This window comes from Arachis hypogaea, chromosome 1 (assembly GCF_003086295.3).
Source record: "Arachis hypogaea cultivar Tifrunner chromosome 1, arahy.Tifrunner.gnm2.J5K5, whole genome shotgun sequence".
Lineage (NCBI taxonomy): Eukaryota > Viridiplantae > Streptophyta > Magnoliopsida > Fabales > Fabaceae > Arachis > Arachis hypogaea.
In genome coordinates this window covers 101,636,965-101,658,805 of record NC_092036.1, presented here as the reverse complement: position 1 = coordinate 101,658,805, position 21,841 = coordinate 101,636,965, and the positions used below count along the sequence as shown (strand labels likewise).

Sequence of the window (21,841 nt, the reverse complement as noted above, 5' to 3'; positions counted from 1 at the left end):
CAAAAGCTGAGCATTGGTCCCTGGAATTATCTGAATTTCCCCGCATACATCTATCTAATCTAAAATCACAAAAAGAATTAAGAAATAATGGTACATACAAAAAACGGACAAGGTTGACTACTTGGAGCAGCTAGATCCAGAAAGTGAGTTGAGTTCAGTCGTCGGAATCGTCGCCGCCGAAGATGGAGACGCGGTTGTACAAGAGGAAGAGGATGAGGACGAGGAAGAGTGCGACGCCGGCAGGGGAGCCGGTGGCGCGGTGGATGGTTTCAGGCTCGCCAGTGAAGATGGAAGAGATGAAGGAGCCGCGATCGGAGGAGAGGAACTGGATAGTGAGTAGGAGAATGATCGGTAGGAGTAGGAGGCCGAGGGGACTGAGAAGCTCTGAGATGGCTTCTGTGATGGCTTCACCCTGGTCTCCAACGAAGAATGGCACCACCACCACAATTGCCACCACAATTGCTAGAAGCATTCCATGGGGTGCACCCCTTTCTTCTATCATCTTTTTCTTTTCCTTTTTCCTTTTACTTTTCCTACCAATGGCCAAATCAAAATCGTATGTAACTACTACTTCATCACTCTGCTTTCTGTGAATTATGTGTCCTTAAAATAAGTGCTTCTTCGGGTTGCGGGGACGCGTCTAACTTTCAAAAATAATTGCTCTTTTTTTTCTTTTTTTTTCTTTCAGAATTATGGAAAGAGTGAGTCAACTTGCATGTGCTTCCATGAAGGAAGTTTCATGCGCAATTGATTTTTTTTTTGGGTCAGGTATGTTGTTTTGTTTATGTTGTGTGTCACACACTGCTTTGAAATTTTGGGCCTTCCTGATGGCAAAAAAGTAGGCTGCAATATATAAGCCCATTTTCTCGGATATACCTATTTTTGTACTCTCTTCTGTGTCCATAGCCTTCAATTAAATAAAAAAAACGATAACCAATTAAATGATTCTTATAATATTTTTTGTTTGTCCAAGATATCTCCTAATTTAATAGGTCAAAAATTAATCTACTATAAATTTAAATTTTATTTAAAAATTTATTATTGGCCAATCAAATTACTGTACAAATTGATTATTCAACTAACCCAAATTAATGAAATAATTCTTATACTTAAACAAATTTTGAAAGATATAAATTTTAATTTGTGTATATAATAACTCATTGTTCAGATAAATAAGTGTTTGGAAGGTACTTATGTTTGCATTTAGATTTTAGGATGTAAGGCTGGCTCACACATGGTGCCAATCTTGTGGTTACACAGAAAATAGTTGGTCATGTTTGGCTGTTTTGTTAAAATGAAAATGTTATCCAAATCCTAATGGGAGGCTCTATCCTCTGCTCTCTTGACACTACTTAGCTCTCAGGCCCACTGTGTTGACTTGTTTGATTAATTGACAACAACCTTGATATAAAAAAAGGTCTCAATTCAATGAATGCAAGAGAAAATATCTTGATCCAATATGAACTAAAGAAAGGGTAGTAACGCGTGTCGTGGGGTAAGAGGAAGTTGGTTTATGTGTTGGCACCCAAATGGCGACACATGGTTCCGCTCCGCCACCCCGACCCTAGCTTAAACTACACTTTCTCTTGTATTGTGGTTATAAAAGGAACCACACAGGCAACATTAGAATCCAGAGGGAACAGAGCCACCCCATAAGCCGTGGTTGCTGCTGCGGAATTCCGCCTTACATCCATCAGAAGCGATCTTCCGCAGCAGCAAACTAACAATATCCTTATCATATAAAATAATAAGCATGGCTCGCTCTCTCTCACAAGCAAGCCGCCTTGGTGCTCTTGTTGCTGAAGCTTCCTCCTCCTTAATCCCTCTTCGTCGGTGAGTTTCTTTTCTTCTTTCCTCTTCCTCCTTATGATTGATATTTTATTTTTGGTGATTTGTAGTTTGTTGCATGGTAGGCGGGGTTATGCGGCAGTGTCTGATGCTTCAAATTCCATTGTAGAAGGAAAGGGGGGAGGAGGTGTGTGCAGAGATTGGGCCCCAGATCCAGTAAGCGGTTACTACAGGCCCATCAATCACACTCCACAAATTGACCCGGTGGAGCTCCGACACATGTTCCTCAACCGCAAACTCACATCAGACCACACCCCGGGCCCACACTCATAATCATATTATCATATCAAAACCAAAAGGCTTTCTATGCTTCCTATGATCGTATCCGAAAGCAATAGCAATGATATACTCGTTTTTGTTTGCGTGTCCTTAGTTTCTATCTATCTATATTTGCTAAATTAGTAATGGACTTATCCTTCATACTTTTTCTTTCTTGTTCTTTTATTAATCTAATAACACAATTAATCGTGCTATCCCTCCATTTGTATGAGACCGGATTAATAAGAATCAAAATACTTAGCAGAACGGAACAGAAAAAGGTGTGAAATGATAATTAATTATTGGTCATAATAATTTTATATAAAATTAATAGTTAATAACTATGATGCACCGACATAGATATGACAAAACACATAAATTTTAAAATTTTATAAGATAAATTTTATAAGATAAAAGACACGTATGTATATAAAATTTAATTTTTTTTAAATAAATTATAATAATATTTTATTATTTTATTATAATAAAATTAAATTGATTTTTTAATTATTTTTAATATTTATTTTAATTATATAAAGTATTTAAAATAATTTTGTTTTAATAAATAATAATATGTTATTTTTAAATTTATTTTAATAATACATATTAAGAATATACTGATACAATGATATGCGATAGTATTTAAGTATGTCTAAATATGTTTAGAGAATAATTTTTTATTTTTTATTAAGATATGATTGGATACAGTATGTAACATGCGGATACGATGACTCAATGAAATATCATGCTCTATAGATTAATAATATTAAAATGATAGTTTAGTCAGATATATTAAATTATTTAATTATTTTTAATTATTAATTTATTATAAAAATAATTATATATAAATTTTTATTTAAGTTTTGATTTAGTTTATTAAATTCATTAAATGATATTAGTTTAATATTTATTTTGAAATAAAAATTTATATATAGTTATTTTTATACAAAATTAATAATTAAATTTTTTTAAATAATTTGATAAATTTAATTAAATTATTATGTAATAATTTTTAATTATTAATTTAGTAAAAATAACTGTCTAATTCATTAGTGGTTAGTGAGACAACGTTACATGTCATCAAGTGGGAATAGATTTCTATTTGATATAACAAAATGTGATCTTTTGGAAAAATAGGTCTCGAATATGAAATGCAAGTCTTACGATGTTACATGTTAAGCTGGGATAAATAGATTTTTATTTGACGTGGTAAAAATATGATGATTTGGATTTATGAAATTAGAATGTGAAATTCCTTTTTAAACAGATTAATTTTGTTTTATGATAAAATTCGTAATGATTTATTTGTTCAGTTGGTAAAATTCATAATTTTACTTCATTTTTTGTTGTAATTCGAACAAATAAAAAGCTAAAAAGAAAAAAAATAATTGGACAAGTTAATTTAGTAACATATTATTCTTTAATTAGATATTATATAATATTTTGACATGTTATTCTTCTTCAAGTTTGATTAAAAGTAAAATCATCTATTTATAATAATTTATATCAGATCGTATAAAAATTATGAATATCATTAAAATATTTTAAACAGGATGTCATGTGTTACGGTGTTAGGGTGTGAATAGGCCGCGAAAGCGTGACCACGATCGCCACCGTAACTGCAGCCACGGTAGAACTGAGCGTGATAATTATGTCTCGTTTGATTCTTTTCAACAAAGCTTTTGTGAGTTTGTCGTTCTCATCTTGTTTTGTGGTGGAAAAGCTTTTTGTTGTTTTGTGCTGCTTCTTTTTCTTCGGCAAGTAATTTTGTGCATGGGAATTGGAAAGAGATGGAACTGTTGTCTCTTGGACCTACAACCTGAACAACCTGAGACGCCACGTTCCATTGCTCAGCCCAAATTTCTAAAACTAGTGGACCCATCTCTCCTCCTCAATAATTATGATTATTTTTATCATCATGATCCCCATGCCCATCACAAGCCCGTTGCCCCGTAGGCCCATCTCATCTCACTCGCATTGCTCTACTAATCACAACCTAATCCAAGTTTAACTAATTAGTATTGGGACCATTAAGATTGATTTGAGTATGTAGGAAGGAGTTTAGATAATGTGATCATACTTGAATTAATAAAGCGGGTGTAACCAATAGAGAAAATTGCCGAAAAAGGTTGGTAGACCCACATTAGCGTGTATAGGGATGCAAGGAAGAAAGGAAATATGTTCGTTTGTCCTTAACTGATTATTCCTCTTTATTCCATGGAAAAAAAAATTCTGTATTTACTTGCTTGAGTGCATTGTATGTCTAAAACCCTACATACCTATACCCGCAAGCTATAGCTCTTTGGAAAGTAACCATAATTCATAATACCCTAAACAAAATATATTGTTATTATCCAGCAGTTAATCAACATTATGTAAAAATGGAAAAGTCTAGGACCAGCAATTTTATTGCATTTTAGCCGGCATGTAACCAGTAGAGAAAGGTGAGTCATTGGATGAAATCTCACACCATCAAATCATCATTGATGACTAGTTGATGGCTACCAATCACAAATATTACTGGCCTTTTAGCATTGCTCTTTAAAAATATGAGCTAAAAATATATTGTTGATTATTGGACTAAAAAAATTAAAGCTTAGAAAGAGGAATTCAATTACTCTTTCCTCGTCCCTAATCTGAATTTGTACTCAACGATTTGGTTCTAGCTAAAGGGTGAGAAAAACAATAGTCGATATATTAGGCAATCAAGAACCAATTTAAATTGGTTGAATAATTGTTAACTCACTCGTCTATTTGAATAAGTTTCTTGGAATTCGAATTTTTTTCTTCTTATCCGGTCGAGCTAGAAGATACCGTTAGCAACCAAAGAAATATTAGGCAGTGGAATAATTAAGAAAGATAGATTTGAGATGGTAACAGAATGTGAATTACCGTGAGTTGCAACGAAAGATAGAAAAGAAAATGGGAAGTAGAGGGGGTGTGGGTTAAAAGTACAGGTTAGTTGGTCCACATCTTAATGATGCGCATCCACCAATATGAGGTTAACAGTGTCCCTTTAGCAGCTTTCCTGATGTGTCTCCTCTCTCCTTGGCCCTTGTGTACTTTCCCATCACCCCTTAGAGAATAGAGAGAGAGAAAGAGTCCCCATCATATGTCCATGTTTGCACCCTTCTATCTTTCTTCCCTTCCCTATAATAACACCAGTCACCATCACTCTTCTTTTCTTTCCTTTCATTTCGTCCCTTCTTCGACTAGACAATTTTACTATTCCAATAAAAAAAATATACCATGTGGTGTTGCTTGGACGTTTTACCGACGGTATATATTTGAGTGTTGGTTGGTTAGCGTAAAAGACAAGAAATTAAATTACTTCCTGATGGCAACAATAATATTAATTAGCGAGTGTGGTGCTTGGTGTACTTGGATAGGCACATGACGATATGTTGACCAAAAATCAGGACTGTGTATACAGCTGTATGTGAATGAGTGACATGGAATACCATACGATACAAGAGAAGTAACAGCAGGTGTAGATGGAGTGCGAGAACATGGAATAAATGCCATGCCACAGCCTACAAGATCTAGTCCCATTCAATGTCAAACTACGGGACCACTTTCTTCACTAGCTGTGTATTTGACTACATAAGGAACCTTTTGCACATGATGTATTCTATATAACTCATCACAATTAGTATTTAGTAGTAACAATTTTTATTGAAATTGCACACAACCTCTACAACGGTGATTCCAAAACATGTGTATGCATGTGAAAAGTAATTCTCCTCAAAATTAAAAATTACATGTCTTGGCCATACTAATTACTAAAGTAAGAAAATTATCCAACAAGGAGAAGTACAACAGTCATAATAACATAAATTAAGACGAACCACGTGATGTGATGACAGAGATATTCTTCTCACCGGAGAGATCAGAGTACTACGCCTCCATTACAAGCAGCTGCAACTATTCATGAACACCAAATTTATAAGAGAAAAGTAGTATCAGATTGCTAATTAAGTAATGAAGGAAATCAAAATGAATAGTAGTAATTAAAATGGGATTTCTTTCTTCATCAGCTTCTGACAGTGAGCAATGAAGGTATAGCAGACAAGTTTGGCGTGGCATTCTTCTTATTATGATTATCATTGTGATTTGCATCTCTAATAATATCCCTCCGATTCTGATTCTCTTTGGAAGAAGAGGGTTTGGCGCTGAAAGCTCTCATAGGACTCGCAAACGCCCAACCCCAACTCCTGACTCTGCCATGGGAGTGTGAGAGTGATGTTGCAACGGCAGCAGTAGAAGAAGAGGACGCTTTATTATTCCCATTGTTATTGTTATCGTCAGCAGAGGATGAGACCCAGTAAGAGGAAGAAGACGACGAAGATGAAGATGACGTCATCATGAAGCCGCTGAATAGGCCTCCGCACCTCACTCTTTCCTTCATGCAATGGTGGTGGTGGTTGTTCATGGCAGCGCCGGCGCCGCCAGCGGAAGAAGAAGACGACCCCTGCTTGTGCTTGCCTTCGCGGTGAGACTCCACTCGGCGGAGAGTGCAGTCACCAAAACCGGTGGAGATTCTCTCGAAGAAGTCGCCGGAGAAGCTCCTGCTACCACAGCCAACAGATCTGGATCTGGAAACCTTGCGCTCAAAGGAAGCGGTGGAGTGGCTACTGTTGGGAGTGTTATCTTCTTCCACAACAACAATGTCGGTCCTTCTGGCCATGAGAGAAGAACCGGAGCAGCACTTGCTATTTTCCTTTGGCTTGGAAGTTTCTGAGATGGTGTCCCTGAAGCTCTTGGAGGACTTGGAAGAATGGTAGAGAAAGGACCAGAAGCCGTGATTCCTCTTCCTGGGAGTGAAATCGTGGATGAGTAAGTCGTCAGGGTCGAGGAGAGAGCGTGGTCTTCTCGGTGTGGCGGTGGACTTGCTGCGCTTGAGAATGGCGGCGTCAGAGGGTGCAGCGGAGGAGCTGGGAGAGGGCTTCTTCTTCTTCTTCTTGACCAAGAGAAAAGGAAGGCGTGGCCTTCTAGAATGAGTAGTGTTAGCGGAGGAAGTAGGATAGAGAGAGAGTGAGGGAGGAGGTACGGCGGAGGCAGAGGCGGAGGTAGAGGTGGAGGTGGAGGGAGGAATGTTGTCGGAAGGGGAGGAGGTAGAGGAAGAGGAAGAAGGGCGGATGGGGAGAGGGAAAGAAGAGGAGAGAAGCTTGCCGAGCTTGTCTTGGAGGCAGAAGGCACAGATTCCGCCGGGATTCGTTCTGTAAGGGTGGTCGGTGCATTGCATACCGTCAGCCATGTCGTCGTCGGCGCCTAATTTGATTTCAGCCATCTACACAACAAGCTAAGAAGGGTTGGACACTTCTCACAACCACGTGGATCACTCCCTCACTCTCTATTCTATTCTATTCTATTCAACTCAAACTCAAACACTCCTCCATACCCCCCTATTATGTCCCATCACTTATAACCCATTAATACTTTCTAAATTACCATTACTAAATAAATTTCCACAAAATAACAACTACTTTTAAAAAAAAAATTCAATCATCATATGTACATATGAAATTATTTTTTAACTTTTTTATAATTCAAAAATGTAATTTCATATCTATCTTTTGTATTTATTGAGTTTTTGTTTAACTAAAAATGGCTACTTTTGATTTCATTTAAAAAATAAAATTTTATCATATATATCATAATGGTACACGGCTCAAGGAAAAGGTTAACTGAATAATTATCGAGAAAAATGAGTTAAAAACAATATTAAGAAAAAAAATATAAATGGTGGTTGTTCAAATATAAAAGGAATTATAAATTATGCGTGTAATGTTGCACTAGCCAGTAGCCAATAGCCAGTAAATCCAAACAGAAGAATCTATGAAAGATAGAGTTTGTTGCTCCAAAATCTGTAGAGGTCATTTCCTTCGTTTTATTTTTTTAATTCTAGGAATAAAAATTTATATTTATTCAGATTCTCCTTGCAATCTTCATATATTTTCCTCTCTTCTATGAAATTTTTATTGAACTACGGCCACTCTTATTATTATATAACTCAAAAATTATGAAAAGTGCAGAAATGTTTGTCGCAATTTGTTTCTAAACTGATCTACGCTATAATATCTTTAGGGAGATGAGAAATGTTATGTGACCATGTTAAGATTTTCTAAAATTAGAATCATTTTAAATATTTGTTTTGCATTTGCATGTAGCTCCAATTTTGAGATGAATATCAAATGTCATCCATTACTAAGTGTGGAATAGTGACTATTTTCAATTTTGAGGTAGAGTGACATAGTGACTGTTTTCAATTTTAAAGTAGAGTGATATCTCAAAGCCTTTTGTATACAGTTCTTCTTATATTTCATATATGATTATCTAGTTTATATTTATAGCAACAAATAAAAATTTATCTCGTAATTTAAAACTCTTAAAACAAATTGTTAGATAAATGGTAATGAAATTTTTAAATTATATAGAACATATTATAAAATATCAGTAGTTCACCTTTAAATAAATTTTACAATATACTAACAAAAATAAATGTTATAGTTATCATACTTAAAATTAAATATAAAAACTTTTAATTAACCGTATATTATACAACTATATTAAGCAGAGTGCAACATGAGTTAACATAATTAACTTTATTAAATACAACTAGTCACTGATGAATGATTAGCATATAAGCTTTACAAAATATACAAATATTATCTAAAAATAAATGACCATTTGTATCTATAAAAAATGAAAATGTTGACATATGTATTTATGATAGATCGAAATTGATCTTGTATCCACAAAAGATACACTTTGTGTGACAAAAGTGTCCTGTCTTGAATCTGCACTTGCTTCGTGGTTATCCGACCCTACGTGGTACTCCAACCCTCTAAAGCTCTATCTATGTGGATGTGAACAATTTTTTTCACCAAGGGTTTGGGAAAAGAAGTACATTTTGCGGGAGAATCCATTGTGTCCTAGCAGAGCTTCATCGTCATCGTCGCTCCATTCCAATTTGGAAAAGATGACCAGAGCATGCACAATCGGTCATAATGAAGACGTAATAAAGAATCGTGCATAGATTAGCGAGTAGAGCCTCATACTAGGCATTTCGTCGTCGACAACGAAGACGCCACTCCCTTTGATCCGCGAAGAAGAGAGGTATGTCATTGCCATTAGTTAGACTGATTCTGTTCCTTTATCGAACCTTGTGATTAATTTTATATGTTTGAGAATTGTTAGAATAGTTGGTTGAGGGTTTGTGTTAGCTACAGTTATAGACAATATTTTTTAGATTGTATTGTTTAATTTTACTTCCAGAAATGGCCAAGATCCATATAACTATGCCTATTAATCATAGAGGACAGTTTGAGAGAGGGTCATATGGGAAGGTTAGTTACATTGGTGGAGAAGTAACAGAGATTGAGAAGGTTAACGTTGATACCATCAATGATTTTTTCATACCTGATTTGCTGAAGGACATTGAACATACGTCTTTGCTAAATTTTACTAGCTAGAACTTGGAAAGGAGCTTGATAATGGGTTGAGGTTACTAAGGGTTGATATGGACATAGTTAAAATGTATGAGGTAGTTGTGAAAAACGGTAACAAAATTAATGTCTATACAAAGCATCTAGTGGATCATCCTGTGCTAGTTGAGAAAAATATTACTCCATCAAAGATGAAAATGAGGAGTTGTACTAAAAGGGTTTCAACTCTAAAGAAGAGTCCAAGAAGAAGACTGATAGTAGTGGAAGATGATGACGATGCTGAAATAGTAGGTCATGTCTAAGTTGTGAAGGAGACCCAAACCATGGAAAAAGCCCATGAAAAAAATAACCAAGCTGAAGTTGAGGCCCAAAATGAGGACAGTGTCACTATGACCCAACAGATAGCAAGTCCAACACCTTTATCATCCTATGAAGTAAGACAGATTTCTCAGCTTCCTACAACACCTGTGCAACTGGAAGAGCCACCATCAACTCAATCCTAACCTTCCCAACCACCTATTGAGCATGACCAGCAACCAATACATACTGATGGTTTAGACCTAGTCCCACCCTTTGAAACCAATGTCTCTGACCATCCTACACCTGAAAAACTGACCTAATACATCCCAGAGCCATATAGAAAACCACTTTCATAATCAATCCCTGAGTTAGTCCAACCCTCTAACTCTAATAGGACTCCCCAAAATAATCAAACCATACCTTCAAATGAGGTTGAGGGACGGCCAAACGTGAACATGAGAAGATCAATAAAAAGGCCTCCCCCTACAGGACAATCCTTTATTCGGAACCCTGATCCAAACAAGCCTCTAACCTTCTATGTCTCCATTGATGAGGATGATTTTTCTGATGAAAATGCTGGATATCATTGCTATGAGTCAAAGGACTTGCAAAGCTTAGCAAGTGATGAAGATGTTGACTAGACTCCAGTTTTTTCTCAGAGCACAGGTGCGGTTGGTGTTGGGGATGGAGTTTGAAACCCTCAACCATTTTAGGAAGGTAGTCCAAAAGTTTAATATCAATATTGGAAGAAGCATATTCTTTGCTCATTGTGATTCACCATATCCAAGGCTATTGATAAATCCCATTTTTAGGGTTTATCTTATATTGAATTTAGAGTATTTTGATAACCTTTTGTCACATTTAGCCTATGAATTAGCATGGTTTTGTTATCTCTCCCATATTTATGCTTAAGTGTAAAAACATGCTTTTTAAGCCTTATTTTGATGAATTCTAATTTCTCCTTGATTCCATAAGATGCCTTGATGTGTTTGCTAGTAACTCCAGGATTGAAATAGGCTAGGCATGGATCAAAGGAGCAAGGAAGGAAGCATGCAAATGGAGAGAAGCACAAAAGACAAAAGAATTGATCTCGACCAAGCACGCGCACGCGCACATGGCGCTCGCGCACACATTGCAGAATCGACCAGGGACGCGCACGCGTCTATAACCGCACATGACTTCATTAAAGCAACACGTGCCTGGCGATTTGAGAGGGTTTCTGAACCCATTTTTGGCGCCAATTACTGATAGGAAAGAATAAAAGGATCAAGGATTGAGAGGAAGGCATCAGAATTGAATCTTGGAAGCACATAGCATAATTAGGATTAGTTTAGAGTTAGTTTTAGAGAGAGAAGCTCTCACTTCTCTCTAGAATTAGGATTAGGTTTAGGTTAATCTCTCTTCTTAGATCTAGGTTTAATTCATGCTTTGATTCACTTTTCCTTTATCAATTCTTAATCTTCTCCTCTTCCTCTCTCTAGTTATGTACTTTACTTCTTATGATTCTTCATCTTGTTATGGATAGATTGTTGTTCTTTTATTTCTTCTTTCAATAATGCAATTTGAGCTAATTCATGATAATTGTGATTTCCTTGATTGTTGTTGTTAATTCTTTGCAATAATTGTTGTTAGATTCTATTCTTGTTCTCAAATTACTATGCTTTTCTCTTATGCCTTCCAAGTGTTTGATGAAATGCTTGGTTGGACTTTAGTGTAGGTTTTGTTCCTCTTGGCCTAGGTAGAGTAATTAGTGACTCTTGAGTTATCTAATTCCTTTGTTGATCGGTAATTGGAGAGATTGCTAATTGGTTTGGAGTACACTAAAGCTAGTATTTCCTTGGGAGTTGGCTAGGACTTGTGACTCAAGTCAATTCATCCACTTAACTTTCCTTTATTTAGTAAGGGTTAACTAAGTGGTAGCAATAAACAATTCTCATCACAATTGAGGAGGATAACTAGGATAGGATTTCTAGTTCTCATATCTTGCCAAGAGCCTTTTATAGTTGTTAGTTTATTTTCATTGCCATTTACTTTTCATGCTTCTTATCCAAAACCCCAAAATAACTCAAAACCAATAATAAGACACTTTATTGTAATTCCTAGGGAGAACGACCAGAGGTTTGAATACTTCGGTTTATAAAATTAGGGGTTTGTTACTTGTGACAAACAATCTTTTGTATGAAAGGATTATTGTTGGTTTAGAGACTATACTTTGACGAGAATTCATTTGTGAAATTCTAAACTGTCAAAAATCCAATCATCAGCTATATGGTACGATGAGGACTGTCCTTGGCAAATATATTGTGCCAAGAGAATATTTCCAGCAAGTTATCAGGTCAAGACTTTTGTAAACGAACACACCTACGATAGAAAAAATCATTGTAAGTCAGCAGATAGAAAATGGGTTATAGATGAGCTAGAAGAGACGATAACGGTTCAACCAAACTTGACAATGAGAAAGGATGACGAATACTTCAGAGCTGAGTATGATGTGATGATCAACGAGAGAAAAATTTACAAATCTATGAAGAAGGCAAAGGAGAGGATTAAGGGTTCCGAAATTGCACAGTATGCAAGACTTTGTGATTATGCTAACGAGATACTGAAGGCTAACCCTGGCTCGACCGTAAGGATACACACGAATCCTATATCTGATTCAAATCCTCTTTTTCTTAGGATCTATGTATGTTTTGATGCATGGAAGAAGAGATTTGTGGGTGGTTATATACTATTGATAGAGTTAGATAGAATCTTTCTGAGAAGGTATTACAGGGGTCAGCTACTAACAGCAATAGGACATGATGCAAATAATCATATATACCCTATTGCCTATGCAACTATAGAATCAAAAAACAAAGAAAGTTGGAAGTGATTTTTAGAGATACTTGAGGAAGATGTTGGAGATTTTCAGGCAAACGGGTTTAACCTCATGTCAGATATGCAGAAGGTACTTCTTTTGATTAGTTGTTGATTTTGATTTAGTGATCTCATTGTATTTGATTCATGTACTTATTGAAATCTAATATAGGGTATTATTGAATGTCATATATTGAAATTTGGTTTAGCTAGGGAACTTATTGAATTTTGATTTAGATAATTATTGAAATATGTTTTTGGGACTTAATTTGGTTATGATTTAGGTTATCGTTGAGCCTTGTTTAGATAATTATTGAAGTATGATTTAGGTTTTTCTGAAAGTTTGGTTTATGGACTTGTTGAACTTTGATTTAGATACTCAATAAAATCTGATTATTAAAATTTGATTTTGGTCTTTATTGAAATCTGATTATTGAAATTTGATTATTGAACCCGAATAGATAATTATTGAAATCTGATTTAGGTCTTTCTTGAAATCTGGTTCATGAAATCTGATTATTGAACCCAATACAAATAGATAATTATTGAAATTTGAGTTTAGGTTATCGTTGAGCCTTATTTAGATAATTATTGAAATCTAAGTTAGTTCTTTCTTAAATCTTGGTTTATGGACTTATTGAACTCTGATTATTGAAATCTAATTTAGATACAAAATTGAAATATAGTTCATGAAATCTGATTATTGAACCCAAATAATTATTGAAATTTGATTTCGGTCTTTCTTGAAATTTGGTTAGGGACTTATTATGATTATGATTGAGGTACTTGTTGAATCTTGTTTAGATGCTTGTTGAAATCTGATATAGGTCCTTGTTGAATGTTGTGTGTATTAATATTAAAATCTTGGTATATTTTCTAATAAAGATGTCTCTCATGGTAATATGAGTCTTCCTAACACTTCAGAAGTTGTATAAAATAAACATCCATAGCAAAAGTTTCGGTTTTTATTACATTGTTCTCTAATGGCCGTGGAATTGTGGAACCTGGATGGAGTGGAGCTTATTAGATTGAGCTATTGATTTCTAGCATATATAGCATCTTTGGTGAATGGAAATTATGTCTTTATTAAGCCGAATTGATTTCCAGTTGAAGTTCAAACTATAGTGATGAATAATATTTTTGGTAATTTGTCCACCATTGATAAATATTTTAAACAAAAACAATTACATGAATACTTTTGACACCATTGATATTTTAAGCATGTATATATAGATTTATGTTTTGAATGATATGAAATCTCAGTAACATTACTGATCTTGTTATTTCCCTTTGTTGTTACCATATTGGAATATCGAAAATAAATGTTTTCCCTTTGAAGCGAAAATGGGGATTCTTAAGAAACACAAAGCTTTGAGATGATAAGTGTTGAAGCATGTTGAACATTATTTACATAATTATTGAAATGTGATTCAAGATATATGTATTTGTTGAATTTGATTCAGATCATTGTTATATATGCTTCTTGTTGAACTGCTTATTTTACTGTATACTGTTAGGGGTTAATATCTACTGTAGAAAAAATATACCCAAATGCCAACCATCTTCCAACCATCCATCTACACATGAAACAACAATTTAGATGGCAACAACAACTTGAAAGGAGAAATGTTAGGCGACCTCCTCCGATTGTACAAACATATGAAACACCTACACCATCTACCAACCATCCATCTATAACCCCTTCCACACACAACTCTCAAACTATACCTCATCCACTGCAAGGTGCTAGTGTAGGGACAACCACACGTTTCATGCAGTTTATGCCTACACCTGGTGTGACGACAAGTGCTAAAGGCCAAGGCACAACTGTTAGAGATAGAGGTCAAGGCAGAGGTCGAGGTAGGATAGGCGCATTAAGCGAAGCAAAAAATGGTGTCTCAAGCGGGAGCAATAACTCAACCCCAATTTCATAGACTACGTGTTCTGATGTGTTTGTGAACGTTCATATAAGAGAGGAATTCGATACTCTTAGACTCTTATGTTTTCGTATTTTCATGTACTTAAGATAGCTCGCAGACTATTTATGCTTGCCTTTTGTTGTTTTGGTATACTAAAGAGAGATACAAGACTCTTGTATTTTGTTATGCATTTTCATGATCTCTTTAAGGGTAGAGTTAGTTACGCTATTTTTGAGGGTGTGATGTGATTTTCTAATTTATAATGGTTGTGATAATAATGTTTTGTTTTGATTTCTTGTGATGGATTATGCACTTCCTCACTTGCCTTCTTTGGCTTATGTGATGACTATATTTTGAGAATTAGAATTAACTAACTCCAAATACAATGTTCAATTGAACTGTTCTTGTTCTTGCCATGCACATGTTCTTGACAATCAATGGAACTTGCAGCATCTATATACAAGTGTTCCCCAAGATATTGTTAATTTTATCACTCTTCTAACAACACTTTGATATGATTTTGGAAGACACTTGGGTTTGGAAACCAAAACCATCAGGTTTCTATGTTACATCTTCAGCTTATTATTGGCTCCTTAAGAAGAAAATAGAGATTGATGTGCATTTAGATTGGCATTGTTCAGAGATAAAGTTTGTTAAAATTAATTTAGATGGCAACAACAAATTGAAAGCATGGGTGTCTATGTCAATGTATCAGAAATTAAATGTCATCAAGTTACTCTATGTCAATGTATCAGAAATAAAAAAAACATTAGAATGACTTAGACATCATGTCATGCCAAGATCATAAAAAAATTCACATATCTCACGATTAACAAAAATCCCAAATTATACCAATCTTATATTTTCATCACCAAATACAACTCACAAAATAAACAAAATGCTAGCCCCAAAGCAATGGTTGAAAGCAACACTCTAATTTTCCTAATTTCGCCCCTAAATTTGTCTATCTTCCTAGCCATCATTGAGGATGCTTGAAGATTTTTTCCCAACTGCAGTGATAGTCAACTTATCTTCATGCCTTGCATAGGAATACTCCAAATTTCTTTTAGCTAAAGATCTTGCTAGGCCCTCCCATCCTTCTTCAATTTCATTCACCTACACAAAGTATTTGCAGTCTCTTCTCTAAAAAAATACAAAAGACGCACCCAAATGTCAACTAAAATTCGAAAATAAATTTCTAACCTCAACAATAATAGTGTTTGGCAATTACTGCCCATAGAGGACATCGGATGAACCATCTATTAAGGTTTGTCATTGTGCCAACCTCCCACAGAGGCATCTGTTGTCGAGCTTCTTCTCCTTCATCTTCTTCAAACCTAAAGCATTGTTGTGACTTCTATCATTACAGCAGAGTTAAATATACGCAAAGATATTTCAGGGGTTACGATGTTATTCTTTCTAACCGTGGGTGCACTTAACACTATATGAAATTCAACAAGTTTCAATTTTCGAGGTAGGGTTTGAATTGGGGAAGATAACTTTCTAGGATTTCAATTTGATGATTAGAATCTTATCAAACAATCATATACCACCGTAGCCTTCCATGTAGATAGAGCTTGGGGGGTTGGAGTGTCACGTAAGTTCGAATAACCACGAAGCAAATGCATATCCAAGACAGGGTACTTTTGTCACACGGAGTGTATCTTCCGTGGGTGCAAGATGAGTTTTGATCCATCATGGGTACATATGTTAGCGTTTTCATCTTTCATAAGTACAAACAATCATTTATTCTATCACCCAAAGATGACGGATAATAATAATTACACAACGATATTAAATTATACATGACTGAATTATAAAAAATAGATTATATTACATTATATGAAAAAATTTCCACCAACTTTAAAAGTTCACCAAAAAAATATATTCCCAACTCAAGTTAACATAACAAAACAACAATGTTATATGATTAATAAAATTTATTATTTTTAATTAATATTTGACTAATATTCTATATCTTAAATATACAATTTTAAATTTTAAACATTAAACTTAACTCCTAACAATATAAAAAAATATTGGCTAAAAATATTAATTAATATTGATAAAAAATATTGTTACTAACATTTCTCCAAAGAAACTATATGCAAATAATTTGTATGATTCAGATTTATTAATTATTTGGACTTAATTTATATAAATATCAGTGTAAAATTGATTTTTACAGACATCTAATTAACATATCAATACATGAACAAATAATTTTCACTTAATCACCCACATGAATATTATAAATATATGCGATTAGACAAAATAGAAAGTTATTTAATGATATTAACACATAATTAAAATAATCTAAATTAAAAAAATTAAGGACCTAAAATGACAATTCAACATATGTAGATATTTGAGTACATGTTTGTTTTGACAGAGTAATAACAGAAAGCTAGCAAAAGAAATAAAAAAGAGACAATAATCTAGTTGCATCTTAACATCAGCACAAAACTATTCCTTTACAAAAGAAACAAATATTGTTATCATATATATGCTCATCAACTACTTTTAAGAGAATAAGAAGTCCAACAAAATTTCTAAATTTAACAACTCTATTGTCTATAAAACGATATCCGATCTCATGGAATAACATGCAATTTACAACTAGTTAATCAAGCGCGCTAGTAATAATGGTGGTTGATATATCCGTGTCGATTAAAGCAGGAAGCTCTGATTATTTGGAGAAGCATCCAGAGCACAAAATATCCTTTTTCCGAAATTCTTACGTTGTTGGAGTTACTTTTGCGGCTGGTATTGGTGGCCTTCTATTCGGTTATGATACTGGTATAAACATATGCATACTTTGTACCCTTTCATTGGTTAAAAAGAAAAAAAGGAAACAAAATGATATAGCTCATAGTTTGTTTTCATTTGCAGGTGTGATATCTGGTGCTCTCTTGTACATAAAAGATGATTTTGAAGTTGTAAAGAATAGTAGTTTTCTTCAAGTAAGAGTGGGAGAAACTTGATTTTTTTTCTCATTTTCTTTAATTTTTTAGCTTGTAACTATGAACATAGTTACATGAAACGCATTTCATTTCGGTACAGAAATCAGTATGTGTTATACAGTACATCACATTAAAAATATTTGATGTGAAAAATGTACATATAGCGTTTTATTACACAAATAAATTGTGAATTGGTATGCCGTATTATCTAAATGGTGAATTCACGCAATTATAACTAAGATACAAAAATTTTATATGCACCAATAGGACTATATTAGAGTTCCCTTTTGCACCAATTATATGTTCTCTTTTTTGTATATTTGTAGGAACTAATTGTTGCCATGGCCTTAATTGGTGCAATTTTTGGCGCCGCCATTGGTGGTTACATTAATGATTTCTTAGGACGTAAGGTTGCCACTATTATCGCAGATATTTGTTTTGTATTAGGATCACTCCTTATCGCTGTCGCACCAAATCCAACTCTTATCATAGTGGGCCGATTTTTTGTTGGCCTAGGTGTAGGTTTCGCTTCTGTTACTGCTCCTATGTATATAGCAGAAGTATCGCCATCTGAAATAAGAGGTGGATTAGTTAGTATCAATTGTCTTATGATTACAACTGGGCAATTTCTTTCCTTTGTCATCAATTATGGTTTGACTAGAGTAAGTATACCCAACCTTTTAACCAACAATACCAATACTAATACTTTTTTCTTCATCTACATTCTTGATTTTCTAATGGCGAAATTATGTATGCAGGTTCCTGGGACATGGCGTTGGATGCTTGGAATTGCAGGTACACCAGCTGTCATTCAATTGGTTCTTATGGCCTTTCTCCCTGAATCCCCAAGATGGCTTTATTTGAAGGTAAACGATGATATGAGATTAGTGATCATTCACGTGAAATTGTCTCTGTGCCAAGATAATAAGTGGTAATTGTTAGATAATTTGACGTATTCAACTAAATAGTAATGCTAGGAAACTAATTTTTTCAGCCAACATCAACCAAATTTTTTTTAAATTATTTTGTATATCTTAAATTTTAAAACCTAAATCTTAAATTATAAACGTAAACTTTAAAGTTAACTAACTAAATTATCATTTAACAATTTTCAACTATCATTTTCACATGAAAACAACTTTATGTTAGTAGTCATATATAAAATCTAGGTAAAATAAATCCTTATGTTGATTTCCTTTTGGTACAATAACTAAAAGCTTAGTTCCTTTTAACTTGCAGAATAGGAAAGAGGAAGCCACCAATGTTCTTTCTAAGATCTATCCATCACCTCGGTTGGAGGACGAAATAGAAATTCTTGAAGCTCACATAAAGCAAGAACAAAGGGATAAGGTCAAAGTTAAATACAGTGATGTATTCAAGTTGAAAGAAATTAGATTTGCATTCATATGTGGGGCTGGACTTCAAGCATTCCAACAACTTACTGGAATTAGTGTTATAATGTACTATAGCCCAACAATCATCCAATTAGCTGGCTTCAAATCAAACGAATTGGCTTTGTTCTTATCCCTTATTGTTTCTGCAATTAATGCCGGTGGCACAATTCTTGGAATTTACCTTATTGACATTGTAGGTCGAAAGAAGCTAACTCTCGGTAGTTTAACAGGTGTAGTTGGAGCCTTGATCCTACTCTCTGCTTCATGTTATGTTAGAGGACATGGCAACCCGAGTTTAGTTTATGGGTGGCTTGCTGTTGTGGGTTTGGCTTTGTACATTATATTCTTTGCACCTGGAATGGGTCCTGTTCCTTGGGCTGTGAACACAGAGATATACCCTGAAGAATATAGAGGAATATGTGGTGGCATGTCTGCAACAATTAATTGGGTTGGTAGTGTCATTATGTCCATTAGCTTCCTTTCAATTGTAGATGTCATTGGGCTTGGTGAGAGCTTTATGATTCTTTTGGCAGTTGCTTGTGTTGCAATAGTTTTCGTGATTCTCTATATGCCGGAGACAAAAGGGTTGACTTTTGAAGAAGTTTCAAATATTTGGAAGGAGAAAGCCTATGAAAAAAATAAAAACACAGAAAGCATGGTTGAGCAAGCAAGTACATGATCAATAAATTTTATGATACGTCTAATACCTGTAAAAGCATGAAAGGACATAAAATTTTAGGGTTTGAACATGAAATGAAGAAGAACAAAAACTAAAAGGAAAAAAATGAAAGATGTAATATATGTGTGTGTACACACACGTATTTGCGTGCTTACCGGTAGCTTTGGCTAAAGAATTCCATGGTCCATGACCTTTCTCACTTTCGGATCTTGTGACATGTTGAGAGAGTGAGAGAGGGGGAGGGGGAAATGTTAAGGGAGAAGACTCTAGTGACATGTGTGACAAGCAATGCAAAATTAGGTAGATGAAGTAAGAACTTATTATAGGATCAAGTGTTAGTTATTGATGTGTTGTTATTCTTTGTTTTTATTGTGTATATAAGTGAGGTAACTTCCTATGTAAATTAATACATTCCAATATCAATTCAGTTTTATATTCTCAGCTCAGGGAGTAGATTCTCTCTAGTGAAAAAAAAAACTGAATAGTGTCCAATATTTGATCTCATCCTTTATTGCTTTCTCTTTTCTATTTAATTTTGATCCCACTTATAAAATTAAAGGTAAAAGATCATGCTTTATTTTTTCAAATGTTAAAAAAAATGGAAAGGGTCTATTTTCCTCAGCTCATTCTCGTAACTTTTTCTCTAGTTTTCATCTCTTTCAATAACTTTACATGGTATTAAAGCTGGTCATGATCAACGATGGCCTTAACTCTTGTATCATCATCATTAGAAGTGTCAATTTAGCCCAAACCTTAGGGCTAGCCCTCAACCCTCCAAAAAAATTCTAGCCCACAGCCCTAAAAATTACAAAATGATATTTTGTAAGCCCAACCCTAATTAAGCCCTCCCAACAAAAAAGCAAAACAGGGCTGGCCCTATAAGCCCTAAAAGCCCTAAATCTAATCTTCTCCTCCTTGAGACCCTGAGTCCCTGACCCGAGAAGGCGAGAACTACTTGCATTGAAACGGTAAAACTGTGAAAGGAATCAAAGGATCTGCGTTCTACTTCTGTGTTCTACCTGCGAAATCTTTGGCTGCTTCTCCTCCCTCACGCGAAATCAGAGGTAGGTTTCTTCATTTTCTATCCCTCTCTGAGTTTCTTCTTTGTTTGTTTGCAAATTGCATCACCCATTTTAATTCTCTTGTTAATAAACTGAGGTGGGTGATTTCAAAATGGTTGAACTATGAATTGTGGAATGTGAACTATGAACTTGTTTTCAATTTTTTCCCAAAAGGAGATTATGGAATTGAGAATCAAAGTTGAGTTTTAGTTACCATTTTTCAATAATCTGCTATTTGATTCCTACATAAGCAATTGTTCTGCTTTTAAACTTGTTTAATGTGATTTTGGCAAGAGTTCATAGTGAATTGGTTTTCTGTTACTTTATTACCTCTGGCACACTTAAAGAATTCCCGAATTAAGTGTCTACTGATGACTTTTGGGTTATCATAGTTTATTTATTGACCATCACCAATGTCTATTGTACCATAGTGATTATTGATTAAGTGTTTATTTGTAACTTGAGTATATTACATATTTAAGGTGTCAATCCTTGTTATTTTAGTCTTTTTCATTGATGTGTTTTTGAATGGCAGTGTGTTATGATTCATGATTCAAAAGTTAGACAAATGATTTTAGGATATGATTTATGATTTGACATCCTTGTTTAGTGGTTTGACAATGTCAACTTACGCCTTTTTATTCTCACTGCAGGAGTAAACAAGCTAAAGAACTCATTGAAAGCATTATATGTCTATTCCTAGATTGCCAGTTTCAAGGTTTATTAGTGCTTTTGAATGATTGCATGCAAGCCATTGTCAATTACTTCACAGACCAGGAATGGCATTCAAGTTGTGAGAACATAGCAAAATTCGTTGCTTCCAGGTTGTTATTACTTTTGGTGTCAATAATAGTAATTCAGTGATGCTATTGTTTGGCACAAATTTCTTTGGCACCACAAAACTTCCTTATATAGATAGATAACATCAACCTTGTGCTACTTCATGAATCAAAATACATAGTTATTCATCACTTGTTCAATTTTTGAGAGACGAATTAATACAAAGTAGCTCAGCTAGAAAGCCTTGGATTGTGGCTGCTAGTGTTGGAGTTGTGGAGGCTTTAAAGGACCAAAGAGTGTGCATGTGTATGATAAATAATGCCATTGGTGGATCT

General features: G+C 34.6%; 4 protein-coding genes across 4 annotated transcripts; 2 read left to right on the top strand and 2 right to left on the bottom strand.

Moving 5' to 3' along the window:
• Positions 1 to 154: 154 nt before the first annotated feature.
• LOC112703861 (uncharacterized) lies at positions 155 to 502 on the bottom strand. The gene has a single exon (XM_025755493.3). It carries the CDS (start codon positions 500 to 502, stop codon positions 155 to 157), a length of 348 nt encoding a protein of 115 aa, XP_025611278.1.
• Positions 503 to 1,493: 991 nt separating this feature from the next.
• LOC112703831 (late embryogenesis abundant protein Lea5) lies at positions 1,494 to 2,272 on the top strand. Its single transcript, XM_025755471.2, has 2 exons — positions 1,494 to 1,833; positions 1,914 to 2,272. Exons 1-2 carry the CDS (start codon positions 1,754 to 1,756, stop codon positions 2,119 to 2,121), a joined length of 288 nt encoding a protein of 95 aa, XP_025611256.1. The 5' UTR covers positions 1,494 to 1,753; the 3' UTR covers positions 2,122 to 2,272.
• Positions 2,273 to 5,761: 3,489 nt separating this feature from the next.
• Positions 5,762 to 8,031, bottom strand: LOC112703827 (uncharacterized). Its single transcript, XM_025755453.3, has one exon. The coding sequence runs from the start codon at positions 7,394 to 7,396 to the stop codon at positions 6,140 to 6,142; it is 1,257 nt and encodes a 418-aa protein (XP_025611238.1). The 5' UTR covers positions 7,397 to 8,031; the 3' UTR covers positions 5,762 to 6,139.
• A 9,243-nt stretch (positions 8,032 to 17,274) lies between these two features.
• Positions 17,275 to 19,665, top strand: LOC112759454 (inositol transporter 1-like). The gene is made up of 5 exons (XM_025808051.1): positions 17,275 to 17,428; positions 17,522 to 17,592; positions 17,919 to 18,254; positions 18,351 to 18,458; positions 18,832 to 19,665. Exons 1-5 carry the CDS (start codon positions 17,275 to 17,277, stop codon positions 19,663 to 19,665), a joined length of 1,503 nt encoding a protein of 500 aa, XP_025663836.1.
• Positions 19,666 to 21,841: the final 2,176 nt, after the last annotated feature.

Excerpts from the sequence above, each read along its gene's own strand:
- LOC112703831 (XM_025755471.2), top strand. The coding sequence starts at position 1,754 with ATGGCTCGCTCTCTCTCACAAGCAAGCCGCCTTGGTGCTCTTGTTGCT. Across the intron at positions 1,834-1,913 it reads TCCTTAATCCCTCTTCGTCG|GCGGGGTTATGCGGCAGTGT; the intron begins GTGAGTTTCTTT and ends GTTGCATGGTAG.
- LOC112759454 (XM_025808051.1), top strand. The coding sequence starts at position 17,275 with ATGGTGGTTGATATATCCGTGTCGATTAAAGCAGGAAGCTCTGATTAT. Across the intron at positions 17,429-17,521 it reads TCTATTCGGTTATGATACTG|GTGTGATATCTGGTGCTCTC; the intron begins GTATAAACATAT and ends TTTCATTTGCAG. Across the intron at positions 18,255-18,350 it reads TCAATTATGGTTTGACTAGA|GTTCCTGGGACATGGCGTTG; the intron begins GTAAGTATACCC and ends TTATGTATGCAG.
- LOC112703827 (XM_025755453.3), bottom strand. The coding sequence starts at position 7,396 with ATGGCTGAAATCAAATTAGGCGCCGACGACGACATGGCTGACGGTATG.
- LOC112703861 (XM_025755493.3), bottom strand. The coding sequence starts at position 502 with ATGATAGAAGAAAGGGGTGCACCCCATGGAATGCTTCTAGCAATTGTG.